We start from the raw sequence: 14469 nt of genomic DNA on the forward strand, positions 1-14469 counted from the left end.
CCACATCAAATATGTTACTAGATGAGGTTTGATCCATCAGGCAGGTTATTCTGCAGAGGAGAAACAGCATTGGCTCCAAGCGTGGTGTTCTTGACATGCTGGTGTTCATGAGTTCTTAAGAAMGATATCATAAATTGAACTAACATTTCTGCAGTTGCTTCTGTGTTATTTGTGCTACTTACCTTCTCAAAGCTGTCTTCTCCTCTGTACAGTCTCTGAACCATTACCTCTTGACTTAAGTAACTTGTGAAGGACAGAAGAGTGCAGATATGAAGTGTTAGCAGATTAGCTCTGAGCTCTGAAGCCTCTTGGATTTTTTTCTCTAGTCAAAGCTGAAAATTTTCCCATAACAGTTTCCAGGAGCTGGGACAACAGTTACTCCATCAGTTAGCACAATATCTTTCTTTGTTGCTGGACCTGGAACCAGTGAACACCACTGAATGGAATGTGGAAGAATAGAGAGCAGTTTCATCGCCCCTCTGATGCTGCTACTTGAAGTTGTTTTTCCTATTACCAGACACTTAATCACTACACRCGTCTATGAGCAGCTCTGGTTGCTAAGGTCAAAATGAGATTACTTTGTCCTTGCAGATGTATTGCACCCAGGCCAAGAAGCTTGTCTGTTATTTATTCCATTAGTAGCTGCTGCTTSTGTGGTGAAAGAGTAGACCTGCAGAAGTGAGGATTATTGCCATTACTTTCTTGATAGTATTATTAATGCCACTGCTTCCTGTTGCTTGTTAAGATTTCCATGTTCCTCCAGCACAAGCAAGTCCATGTGCACACAGTCAGTTTGTGTGTGCCGTACAGCACTTCAAAATGGGGTTGATTTGCTTAAATGTAGTAGTGACTCCTGGGGTTTCCAGACACACAGTGACTGAAGAAAGAAGGCAGGTCTGTCTAGGTTTCTCCACTGCTAATTGCCACCACTTGGAAAGATGYTCCACTTGGAAATCTGCTGTTGAGGAGACTCTAGTCTTTATTCCTCCTTGGAAAGAGGAAAAAAACATTCCTGAGCATTGTCTAAGGCATTTAGAGCTGCCTAATGATAATGATAAGTGGCACAGTTAAGTACCGGTTTGTCCTGGGTTAATGGTAAAAGTTGGTATTTACTGCCCTTTATCTTATGTATTCACTGAAATTAAATTGTATGGTCTTATTTAAATGACTTGCACAACTGCATGGTTTCACTGAACTATTTTATTATGCAAGTGCGCTATTAGATTTCACGCATCAGGGTGCAAAATACCCAAAATGGCATCGTTTGCGTGAGAGCTGGGGGTTTATTTTTTCTGTTCTGCCTTCTCTTTTCCCTTCAGTGTGGGATGTTTTTCAGTGGAGCTGCAGTATCAGGAGAGGAGTGGTTTACTTCAAAGATACCCTGTTGTGTGCAACCAGGGCAGATTCTGCAGCAGGGTGCTCAAAAGTCTGGTGTCAGAAAAACTACAGCTGTGCATCCATAGTGTCCAACATACCTGAAAACTGGGTGTTTGTGGGASTAAGGGATTGAAGAGGCAATGTCATCTTAGGTTCCGAGCTAGGTCTTGATTCTTCCACAGAAGATGGTGCCACTCAGCTGGTTTGCAGTGTTGCCCTCCTTAAGCAACAGTGTTTTCTGAATGATTTTCAAATGGCACTTTAATTTTTCAAGTTAGATTCTCTACTRATGTGCAAGGAGTCTGAAAGGCTGCACCTTTGGATGATCTACTCATCATGAATTGATCTACTGATTTAGCATTAGAAGAGATGTTGTTTTAACAACAAAAGTAAGAACAAATGCATGACTTAAGGGCATTGCAAAAGCACAGAAGATTCCATTCTAAGTTCTAGTACAAGGACTTTCCATGGTGTTACAATCATTTAAACTCTACTCTGAAGTTCTCTTTAGCTCGGGCCTTCATCTTCTGTTCTCTTTGAGTTGGTAATGTAGCTATCATGTTACAGTCCACACTGAAGTCACAGAACTGGTGTTCAGTCTTTCTGTACTAAGTTCTTCGGCTTCRGGGGAGAGATTTTCCTTTTAATGCAAATGACATTGCCTTTTCAACAGCACGCTTTTTCCCTTTTGAATCCAATTTGTTAGTAATTTTATGCATCCTAAGACAGGAGAAGAGGAAAAACTTGTGTTCCATGAAGTTTTTCTATGCTCAAGCAAACCTAAGGCCCTATTTTTCATTTTAAGTGTGTTAGCCTCAGACATAAAAGTAGAATTATTGAATGTTTAAGGTTGGAAGGGACCTTAAATATGATCTATTTCCAGCCCCCAGAATGGTAAAGTGTTATGACATCGGCCTATCAAGAAAGAAGTCACATCTTACCGTCTAGGATTTTTAGCATGCTTTGTGCTTAAATGCACATATTTTTAAATACAAAACCATACTTCATGTATGATGGCCATGTGCTGTTCTCTCCCCTCCACACCCCTATGCTCCTATAAATTAAAAACATTTTGGTTATGACTTCTTCAACCTTGTCCTGGCTTACTGCCAGGATTTGGTAGGATCTTACAAAGGACATGCCTTGCCTAGACAGGGTGAGCAGGACTTTGATTGTGAAAGTTGTCTTACTGTCTTTGTCTTTTTGTTGCTCATGGAAATTAGTTGGAGTTGTTCACTGTTTTCCTCCCCAACAATCCCTGAATTGGTTAGCACCTTGGGTGTTGATTTAATCACCTTGGCGCCATGGAGAGTTTCACCTGGTCTGAGCTGAATGCCAGCCCCATGGACTCTCCGTGTAACGGGCATCAAGGTTTCTTCAGACTGTCTAAACCAGGGTTTCATGTGGGKTAAAGCAGCTCTGTTTGCTGCTTTGCCACCAGCTTCTCGATGGCWAAAAGCTTCTATGGATTGGTTGTAGGACATCCATTTAGAAACACTGTTAAAACCATTATGTTCTTGAAGTTAAGGCTGAGGTTTGGAGATGAGAACCAGGAGGGCTTAACAGGACAGGAAGGAGACTCAAAGGATATTCCAAGRGAGTCATCAACTCATTGAAGGGACAGAAGGCTCTGTCTCTTCTTGCTCTGCCTGTCATGTGGCTGGCAGTTTGTCTGAGGCCACACCAGGGAATTCCTCTTTGTCCTGATGGTTATGCATCCCTCAAAGACCACAGAAATTAACCTTTACTACAGGCCCCAAGTGTCCTTGAAAGCTTTTTGGATAACCAAGTAGTCATGTTCATGCATGCTTCTGGCTTTAAAGTGGAAAAGCAGATTACTGTCGTTTTGGGTCTTAATACTAAAAAAATTCTTAAAATATGTAGTGGCTAAATGGCTTTAGCTCTAAATAGCTCACTAGATAGCTGATCCTACATTCTTTTAGGGTTGTAGTAAAACAGGACTAGGGAATTTAACTTTTTTTACTAGCAGATAACCTGTAAGGAGAGACAGAAGAAAATACATACATAYTGGTACTAGCTGGAATTTGCGCTCAGCCAGCATTCTGCAGGTTTTCTGGTAAGGAATAGGAGGTACATCCTTTTACGTTCTTTAACGTAAAGTGATAGCTCTGTTTTACACCACTGAGGTGTTTCAGCCAGAAGTACAAATAACTTGCACAGTACGAAACTGAAGACTCTGAGCATATGTTTTCTTGAAGTGGGTAGAGAGGGATTAGAATATTATTAGGGATTTATTGTTGAGAGGGATTAGGCACCAGGTGTTTTTTAAGGTCACATCTTTKAATTGCAGCCTTGCTGTTCTAGAGAATTTGATATCTGAAATTCCCTTTCCTTCCTGCACTGRAAACACTTCTTGGGAAACCTTTGGTTCTTAAGGCATGGAAAGAAAACATCAAACATAATTCTATGCTCTATTTTGGATCCCAAATGCTACAATTAGGTTTGCCAAGAGCTTGTTTTACTTTCTCGCTTGTTCTTTCATCTTGCATTTAGRGAATTTTTTAAAATGTCCTAATTTAAAGGACAGCACTTTAAAAATATAACTTGAAAGTGGTGGCACTACGTAATTTTCTCTGGCTCAGTTCTGGGGTTGCATGACATGGAAACTGCTTTCAGTCATCTTTCTTTAGGAGGGTCCTCTGTCATGTGGGAGAGAGCAGGASAAAGAAACAACTCCATAAAGATACCTGATAGAATTAAGCCTTCATAGAATCATTTAGTTTGGAAAAGATCTCKAAGATCAAGTTCAGCCATTAACAAAGCATTGCCAGGTCAGCCATTAAACTGAAGAAGGTTGGTTAAACAGTGTCTCACTGAAGGAGGAGTGCAGAGCTTTCTCATATATTTGACTAAAACTAGCTAAAGCARCCTGTTTTATTCACAGTGCTGTGTTAATTGTAACATTGTTACACCTGACATTTATCCTAGCTCTTAAACATACATCGTTAAGTTGCTGGGAACTGCTGAAGGTCAAAGCTTTGTAGTGAGTGATTCTATTCCCCTCTGGCCTCTTGTACCTCCCATTTATTCAGATGTGTGCCTCCTGGTCTCTTAACCCTGGCTTTCTGTAATGTGACATTTGCAAAATGTTGGGAAATTGTCATGAAATCTCATCTGCCTGTAGCAGATGCAGCATCTGCCTGTTGTGTTTATGTGTCCACTTTTTCTTGTCTTTTCTTTTAAATACCAAGCTAGAAAGCAGAACTATATTACGCAATCATCCAAGTTTGGGGTTTTTTAAATTTGTTTTGGGGTTGYTGGGTTTTTTGAGAAGTGTAGTATTGCAAGCAATAGTTAGAAAATCCTTTTCCGATTTGCCATTTTACTGCTCCTCATGCCGTTCCCTGCAAGTTGCTGCTTTTGCCTCCTGATTAAGTGCTAATAGACTTTTTCTAGTCATTAAACACTCTTGCCTGCTGCATTCAGTAGTAACCTCTGCCTTGCAGTCTTGTGCCATCRCACTAAATCTGGTTATGTTGTTTCTCCACTGAGAGCGAGAGCTTATTGAACTCTTGCCCTGTAGTATCATTCAGTACCTGTTACTGCTGTTTTTATGTGCTGAGTAGATTTTTATGAGGGAAAGAATGAACGTTTATCAGGTTAATGCTGATTGCTTTATAAGAATAATCTGCAGCCTTTTGCCTTTAAAACCTCAGATTAATTCCAGCTCTAATATAAATGGAAGTTAAATTATAAGTCTTAAATTTAATTTAGTCATTAGGGCCTTTCGTAATCCAAGGGATGGCCTGCAGGCAGCTATACTGTGCACTCACAGTAGCTCTTAGTCCAAGAGGGTTTAGGCCTGGAAAGGGTCAAGTCTAAAATACCCTCCTGTTGAACCAGWAGATCTGTCCAATCCTGTGTTGAGTGGGAAAACCTGTGGAGCAATTTGGTTAAAACAGCAGAATGAGTGCTTCAATTAAGTTTGCTGGTGTGATAACCCAATTCTAAWTGAGGCTTAAGTGTGTTTATTATAGAGGTTACGGGAGTGCATCAAAGCGTGGAGACTCTTATACACAAAGTRCTGTGTTAACACCTGGAAAATCTTTCAATACATCTTAAACAATGCTTTTTGTTTTTCTCCTCAGATCAACGTTCGAGTTGTTACTATGGATGCAGAGCTGGAGTTTGCCATCCAGCCGAACACGACAGGCAAACAGCTGTTTGACCAGGTCAGTGAAGGGCTGCTGTGGGCTCTTGTCATTTGTTTTTGGAGTACCTTTTAGACTACAGTGTTTTCTTAAGACCAGATTCCAAACCTGTCTTTTTTCTCTCTACCTCCTAATCAAAGGACCTCAGTCTGACCTAGGATCTCTAAATTCCACCACAGTAAAAGAAAAAAGCAAAAACTCTTGCAGGTGTGTTATGTTCCAGTGAARCCTGTCTTCCTAGCATGTTGGATGATGAAGTGTCACTAGGGATCTAAAATGTTTAGGCAGCATAGGTAGCATGTAAAAATGCACCCGTTGCTTTGAAGTACTGCTTAGCTCTTATATAGTTCTTAACTTCTAAGGGTGAAATATTGCTCTCGTGCATAAAACTCTTGAGAATCGGCTCTTCGGGTGCCTGATGAAGGTGTTGGCGTGGCTACACTTATTCAAAAGCTGGACTGAAGGTAGCCAYTTGTCACAGGTGCTTGAGTTTGTCAAAGTACAGGAAAACCTGAAGGGTTTGTGATCTTTGTGCAGCGTTTATAGGCAACATGCCTTGTAAGAAGCCTCTGTGCAGCAGGACTGAGCAGAGGTTTGTGCAGCATGCCTTCAGGAATTTCCAGGGAAGTGGAGGGCATGAGTGGCCAAGACTCTCCTTCCTTGCTGTTATTCTTCCTGTTACTGCATTAATGTTATGCAGGTCTGTTTGAAGATGGACCTACAAAGGTCAGATAAAGACAACTAAAACAAACCATGTGCTATTTGTAAAACTTTGTTGTTATTGTCTTAAGTAGCTTGTTGTTGTAAAACTGAAGCAAGGCTAATTTTCAACAGAAAAAAAAATTACTGCTCTGGAATTTAAAAAAATAAAAATAAAATAAAATAMTTCTAGTCATTTCTGCTATAGACCTGGAAAATAAGAATTGGTCTATGCAGACTTCAGTCACACATTTTAATGTGTTCACAAATTGTTATTTGCACTTCTCCCCTTGTACTCACTAGCCTTGATAGCAAAGGCTGGTTGAGCTTTAACTCAAGTAGGCAGTATTGGCTAAACAATGTCCATTCCTTCTAAAATATTGTTGGTATAATTTCTCATTTCAGTGAGTTAACTTGAATTTTCTAGGTCTGATGGCAGTTGCGCATTGAGAAGTACTTACAAATAAAACAAAAACAAAACAAGCAACCCACAAACCATTTAAAAAAAATAAAGACAATTCCAAACCCCCAACAAACAGGAAAAAAAGCTTTTAGTACTTCTTGAAAAGAAGGAAATTAATTTCCAGTCACTGCAGAACTTCAAAGCAAAAAACCCAGTACTCCGGCTTGTGTTTAGCATTAAATCTAACTTTAATTCCTTTTGATTACTACTGATGTGGGACAAACATCAAGTATTCATTGAACACAAAACTTGAGGGTTCAAKCCCTGTGTGGTTCATTCACTTTAGAGTTGGACTCCTTGTGGGTCYCTTCCAACTCAGAATATTCTGTGATTCTGTGACTGGAAGTTTGCTGAAGTGCATTTGAGACCTGCATTTTAAGGAAGCAGCATTTGTTGTTTGAAGAGGAGGGACACCAAGTTGACCAGGGGATGGAGCACCTCTCCTGTGAGGAAAGCTGAGAGTTGTGGTTGTTCAGCCTGGAGAAGAGAAGGCTTYGGGGTGACCTAACAGCAGCCTTCCAGTACCTGAAAGGAACCTCAAAAAAGTKGGAGAGAGACTATTTACAAGGGCATGTAGTGACAGGGCAAGAGGGAATGGATTCAAACTGAAAGAACWGGTTTATATTGAATATTAGGAAGAAATTCTTTACTGTGAGGGTGGTGAGGCACCRRAAAAGGTTCCCAGAAAGGCTGTGGATGYCCCAACCCTGRAAGTGTTCAAGGCCAGGTTGGACAGAGCTCTGAGMAATCTGGCCTAGTGGAAGGTGTCCCTGTGCATGGCAGTGGGGTGGAACTACATGATCTTTAATGTACCTTCCAACCSAGGCCATTCTATGATTCCATGATCCCATTCACTGCTAATCACCATTGCATCAGAGTAACTTCTTCCCCCAGCCCTTTCTTGTTAATCCAAAACAGAAATCAGATTTCTTTTCTGATGGTACAAAAATCCAAATTACCAAAAGCCAGGTTTTTAAAAGCAGTGCTTTAGATTAGACTGTATGTCCTTAYGACAAGCATTCAACAAGGACTTCTCCCCATATATATAAACTATCATAACTATAAACTCCCCCCCATATATAAACTAATGTTTACATCTTTTAAGAGTCAGGGTCATCTCTCTGGCAGAAGAGAAGCTACTTTCTCTGTCTTCAGCTGAGAAGTTCAAAACCCTAAGAACATGGAAAAGGCAGGATGTTTCCGATTAAAGATACTTCTATTTTAGCTTGCTGTCTGGCTACCTTGGGCTTTCTGAAGAATGCTTGTTTCAGTGCACTGTCAGAATAGACCTACTCCTCATGAAAATTTGCTCCTTACATCCAGTGGCTTGGGTTTAAAACCTGTGGCTGGAAATTTTTATCCACATTTCATACGTTGCTGGGGGGCACTTCTGCATACCAAGGGAAGGCTGAGGTGGAAGCTTACAGAGCAAAACCAGAAAAGGTGAAGAGCACAGATTCTCTTCAGTTCTGTTGAGCAAGCCTTTTACTGGGCCCTTATCTGGGGTGGAGTTTACACTCTGATAAAGCCTGTGGAGGCAACAGGTTTTCACAGGTATGGGGAGTGGCCCAACTGCAACTGCACAACCACTGTGGGGGTTTTGAAGAAGCAAGCTGTTTTTAAAAACTACAAGGTGATTTCKTGGCCTGGCTGTCAGCTAGCAGAGCTACTCTGGCAATGTTCTTGTGTTTTAGGCTTTGCTAGCATGACTATTTCCTGCGTGTAAGGTGGATTATAGCTCCYTTTTGCAGGACAGGGAAAATAGTGGAAACCTGTGAAATGAAGTTCAGCTCTGCTCAAGCCAGACCTCTGCAGAGTTTATGCTGCAATGTGGTCTGAGGTGTCCCAAGAACCAGTCCAGTGGGCTCTGCAGCTGGCTGGATCATTTCCCAGGTAGTTGGGCGCCMTCCTGATCATGAGTAACAGAAGTTTAAATGGAGGAGAGGGCAACTGGCATTTTCTGAAAGTGAATGCATTATTGGGTGGAATGGGCATGTTTTTTAAGATTTGCTGCTTCATGCATTTGAGGAAGCCGAGGACATGTCTCCCATCTTGTATATAATGCCTCATTTCTTATTTCTTCCTTGTTTTGCATGGAGGAAGTTTACAGAGCATTTCCCAGAACACAGGCTAAAACATYCTTTGTTCTTTGTACTGGAACTCAAACCGTCACATTGTGAAGTTTGGCTTAATACTTTCTCTATCCTTGCCTTTAGGTTTTGGGAAGAACTTGAGGGGTCATAACTTCTGCAAGCTTTCTAACTCTATTTATAGGAAAAGTGTACTTTTTTCTTGTAAGAGACATTGATATATAATGACCTGGTAACTGCTTGATTTATGCAACTCTTTATTTTAACAAAGTTGCAACACCCTTTTGTGCAACAGGAAGTACCACACTCAASATACCCCTGCTTTTGTGCTAGACTTTATAAAAATACATCCAGCTGTCAGGAAACTTGTCTYTTCCATGATGAAACAAGCCACTTTGAGGGAGGAGGGCAAAGGAATTTTAGTAAAGTAAAAGCTGAATTATTTTCAGACCCGACTCTTTTTAAAAAGGAGGGGTTTGTTTGTTTGGATTGGTGGGTTTTATTGTCATTTTGGGTTTTTTTTTACATAAACTGTAGTTAAGTCTTAGCTGACATTGTTTCTGTCAAGTCTGCTCTCCAGCCAGAGTGTCTCCAGCAATACCATAAATGTGGGGGTGAAACAGATCCTTCGTTGGGATCTTAGACATGTTGAAGCACGTGTAATTCACATTCTCAAGTCTGTCACACTTCCCTAACTTGCAAAGTGGTTTTAAAAACTTTTTGCCTCCCACTCAGTTGAGCTCTCTATAGCAATGCCTACATCACTTTTTGAGGGGCTACTCTGCAAATAACATGATGGAAGTTGTCCAGCAATATACGTAGTAGGTCTTTACAGATTTTGGCTGTTTCTAGAGCACAGCTTTACAGGTGGATGAGCTGGCAGCCAARCACTTGCCTCTAAGAACAAGCTGTCAGGAAAAGGAAGAAGTCAGGGACTTGTTAGGCTCTCTCYTCCACCGAGGAAAGTAACATGTCCAAACAGGACTGTTTTTACTACTAAGTGTGCCATTCAGTGAATTGATGGTGTTTCCATCTCTTTCAGCTGGTTAGTGTTTACAACATATGAAATTAAACTTGTCCTAATGTGGGGCCATCAATGTATTTTTGTCCTTCATAATACTCAGCCTTTTTTGGAGTTTAAAACCTCTTGACTGAGAATACTTGCATCTTGTTTTAATTCTGAGAGCCACACTTATGGAGCATCTTTGAATTGCTTCCTCCATCAGGAGTAATCTCTGATTACTTGTGACTGGCAGACAAGATCACTCGAGCCATTAGTACTTCCAACTAGTTGTAATTAGTACCAACACTATTAGAGACTATCTCACCAAAAACTTTGGTGAAATAACTCATCTGCTTYCCTAAGTACAGTTTTGAGATAGGTCAGTAGATAAAAGCAAAYAGAAGCCCCACCTGCAGCCAGTGTATCAGTCTGGCAGTTGGTGGGTGGCCTGTCACTCTCTGTTTGTCTCACCTGGCTTCCCCAAGATCATCATCTTCCAGAAACTGGGTGGGACAAGGATCTCAGCCTATGCTGTCATCTGCTATGGCAGCTGTATATCTTTGTCTACAAGGTGAAATTAAGAGATGCCAAATGAGTAGGTTTAGGCTGTTGCCTGTACCCATCATGGGTGCCGTGGGACTCACCTGGGATAYCTGGACCTCAATTGAAGTTTTATGTGCAATAAAACTTTTTTTTACCTTTCTGTTGYAGGTCGTTAAAACCATTGGTTTGCGAGAAGTGTGGTACTTTGGTCTTCAGTATGTGGACAACAAAGGATTCCAGACTTGGCTGAAGCTTGACAAAAAGGTAACAGACTTYAGCTAATTGCTGGCCAAAGGTTAAAGCTTGTATGATTCCTGATGTGTTATTGGCTGCAACTTCATAAACCTTGTGCCTATTGTCAATTGTTCCCTCATTTTCATAATTCCAGGATTGTTTTCAGAGATAACTTTGTGATCTCCATGGGTTGGGTGTGGCATGGTAGAAGTTTGCCCTTTCACTCTCTGAGCTGTAGAAAGCATGTGTCAGATGTGCAGCAGCAGCAGTTGATGCTGCACTTTGCTGGGTAGAAGCAGCTGCGCTTTCTGTGGCTGGAGGAGCACCTTGGCTAAGGATGGGCTTAGGCCCTGCCTKTGCAGGATCAGTTGTGCACTGATTGGAAAAGGGGCACTTCCAGGCTGGGAGTGGAGTGCTAACACCTCTGGTGTGCTCCTGTTTGTGTATTCATAGCTCTTAGGAGGGCATGAACTGCTGTTCTTGATGGGGCACTGGTGACACACCTGTTTAATGTCAGGGGACTGTTCTCTGTCAGACTCAGACAGTGCTGGATGGGTTCACCATTACAGCACAGTAAATCATTCTCCAGTGACCAGTGTTTGCTRTACAAACAGGATTTAACTGGCTTAGCTGGAAAACATCATGCATCTCCCCCATGTTCTCATACCAGTAGATTTAGGAATTTTTAGGAATGCCAATAAGGAGTTGCCAGTCACTCGCCTCTTAGGGCAAATGCCCCAAATCATTTTTTCTGTGTAAAAGCAATCTATTCTGTTGTTTGCAAAAAAACCACCTACTCAGTTGTGGCTTCACCTCTGTCCTCAGGTTTCTGCTCAAGAAATCAGAAAGGAGAATCCMCTCCAGTTCAGATTCCGTGCCAAGTTCTTCCCAGAGGATGTGTCTGAAGAGTTGATCCAGGACATCACGCAGAAGCTGTTTTTCCTGCAGGTGAAGGAAGGGATCCTCAGTGATGAGATCTACTGTCCTCCCGAAACAGCTGTACTTCTTGGCTCCTACGCTGTGCAGGCCAAATTTGGAGATTACAACAAAGAGGTGCACAAGCCGGGATACCTCAATTCAGAGCGTCTGATCCCACAAAGGTGAAGGAGTTGGTTGATGTGGTCTCCCTGGTTTTGTTTTTTTAATTTGAATTCTAGTTAAATACGAACAGTTTCATTTCAAAGCATGTTTGGGGTTTTTTTTAATTGAATTGTATACAATTGGGATTTTTCCCTTATTTTATTTCTACCTGTCACATTTGAGTATGTTTTTGCTTTTCCTTGGGTTGGTTAGAGAGAGGAAGTACGGTTTTGTATTTTGCTTTTATTTTGTAAACATTGCTGCCATGCTGGTAACTATGGCAATATGAAAATCTCTTCTTTAAGAACAAAAGAACAGCGTTAAGTCAAGAATATGTCATTCCTGAAGAAGGTCAGGTTGTGAGTCCTAATCCTAATGTATAGTCCTAAGAATCTTGTATGTCAAAAGCAAGTCTTGAGGCTACACAGTTCATGGGACCAACTGATGTTATCAGACCAATGGCTCCTATTTACACCTCCTGGTAACAGTGCAGCAATGTCTAATTCCAGGGATTGCACCAAATTTTGCTTTGCTTTAATCCCCTGCTCTGTACAGTGTGTGCATGATTCATTTGCAGTGTTTTGCTTACACCTCTCATGTCTCTGGTCAGACTGAAAGGCTTTGTGGAGGGTTATTGTTCATTCAGAGTTGCTCTGCTTCACAGACAACATCTTTGGGATGAGTAGGGTTTTCCTTTTGGTTACAGTAAGGATTCCACCAGGGCAAGAGTAAAACTATAGTAAAGATCTCCATCAGTGGATACTGCAGAACATCTAATCTTGCTCATATCTGTTTCCTTGYGTAGGGTGATGGACCAGCATAAACTGTCCAGAGAGCAGTGGGAAGAACGGATCCAGGTGTGGCAYGCTGAACACAGTGGCATGCTCAAGTGAGTGTTTTGTGTTGGTCTTTGGGCTGGTCTCCCTGCTGCTTGTTTGATTRCATGAAGTTTGCATTTCTACCATGTGGTTTTGACACTCTGTGGTTTAGATTTGAGTTGCTTGTGTGAGCCTGCTCCTGGTGTGTGATTTTTCGTTCAGTGTTGGATCACATGGTAAAATGCAGTGGTATATTTTGTACTGGTGCTGAGAAGTGTGTGGCTTCCTGAAGATCTTGGACCTGTGTACGTTGTATTAGTGGTAACTTCGAGTGGGAGAAAGAGTAAAGATGTGTGTCAAACCTTGCAGTCATCGAAGCATTTGCATTGACACATGAGGAAAGCTCAGATACTTTCTGACTGATTGTACTGTGAGCTGTGAGACAAAAGAATGCTGAGACAGATGAATGTTGCTAATTTTCTGTCTGGAAATACTGGGATTAGTAAATTGGAATACTGTGTGTGTGTGTGTGTGTGTGTGTGTGTGTGTGTGTGCTCACAGATGTGATATCATAACTTCTAAAGTGAATCCCAAGTGGTGAATATTCAGTTTTAACTCTTGTATTTGAAGTGAGTTTTAGGAAAAGTAATTTCTTTCTTCTGAGGTGTTTGTGCTTTCTGAAATAGTCAGATAAATGAAAAACTAACATCTGCTCTTTTTCCTTTTCAGAGAGAATGCCATGCTGGAATACCTGAAGATTGCCCAAGACTTGGAGATGTATGGAATCAACTACTTTGAAATCAAGAATAAGAAAGGAACTGACCTTTGGCTGGGGGTTGATGCMTTGGGGCTCAACATCTATGAAAAGGATGATAAGTAAGGATTTTGTTTTCATCTCTGTCTTCCAGAGAGGGCTGRTTTGAGACATTTCTTGTTTACAGGATCACGGCAAAGTTGAAAACTTGTTCATGTTCCAATTTTGGATCAGTAGGTGAAGCTAGGAAGTGGGCTTTCACATCACCTGTGCTCTCAWGTCTCTCCTGATCTGCTAACAGTACCTGCTGTATACAGACAGATGTCAGTTGTACAATGCCATCTTCTTAATCTTGTGCAGTGGTGGAGCTGAACCCTGAAGTGAAGAGTTTACCAGTCTTTTGCTTGAGTCAGGTCACCAGGTTTGCCATCAGTGGACACAACACGAGAGCCTGGCTCRGCTCAGGTATCTGCAGTGTTCAGACATCTAAGGACACTCCTACCCTGAAGTTAATGATGGATGCGTGTGCAGCTGCCCAATTCTGAATAAGATTACGGGGTGGACAGAAAAGCAAAGCTGGGTGACACCCAGAACCCAGGGAGGAGCTAACCTATATAGTTACTGTGAGCCAGGAATGAAATGAGGGCTTGCTCTGGTACGCAGAGTTTTAATCAGCCCTTCTGGTCAAGGCAGAGCCATTATTAATTGGATAGTAGGTGGGAAATGATAGACTACATCTATAAATAAACATAATAAGAAGGTGAGAACAGCTGTGTCTAAGCCTGCTAGTCTCTTCTAATACTCTGCAACTGAAGGATTGAAGGGAGTTAAAATAGWTATTTTTTAGATGGAGCATTACTGTCTAGACTGCTTTTTTTTCCTCCACCGATGTTTCAAATCTTTGTTTCATGTCACTAATCTGTAACAGACTGATRTCATTGATATACAGAAGGGATTTCATCTGTTCTACATCTTTGCCTCCAAAAACCTTTGACTGCAACCCAAATATTAATTGGAACTCTCTGGAGCTTCTGTCGATATGGCAAAGAGAAAGGCAGTCTTTTCTGCAATKCTAATATGTGCTGTCACCCAGAAAACAAGGAGTGTCACTTGAAAGAAAAGTAGTTTCGCTCATGTAATACTTCAGTCTTGAATGACTGGTCTTGCTATGTAACCATGGTCACACAAACAGGTTTTTCGAGCTGCAGAAGCAGAGTGTAGCCATTGACTGTAAAG

At 41.4% G+C, this 14469-nt stretch overlaps 1 protein-coding gene across 2 annotated transcripts in view; it reads left to right on the forward strand.

Moving 5' to 3' along the window:
• The window catches only part of EZR (ezrin), a 37583-nt gene that overhangs the window by 12268 nt on the left and 10846 nt on the right, over positions 1-14469 (forward strand). Inside the window, exons 2-6 of one of the 2 annotated variants that reach the window (XM_057364843.1) lie at positions 5487-5570; positions 10516-10611; positions 11407-11681; positions 12467-12550; positions 13209-13355. In XM_057364843.1, the coding sequence (XP_057220826.1) occupies positions 5487-5570; positions 10516-10611; positions 11407-11681; positions 12467-12550; positions 13209-13355 (686 nt within the window). Of the gene's footprint in view, positions 1-5486; positions 5571-10515; positions 10612-11406; positions 11682-12466; positions 12551-13208; positions 13356-14469 lie in introns of those variants that run through there. The other variant, XM_057364844.1, reaches the window with a different exon arrangement.

The sequence above is a fragment of the Malurus melanocephalus genome, unplaced genomic scaffold, assembly GCF_030028575.1.
Source record: "Malurus melanocephalus ecotype Western Australia unplaced genomic scaffold, MMel_1.1 scaffold_43, whole genome shotgun sequence".
NCBI classification, from domain to species: domain Eukaryota; kingdom Metazoa; phylum Chordata; class Aves; order Passeriformes; family Maluridae; genus Malurus; species Malurus melanocephalus.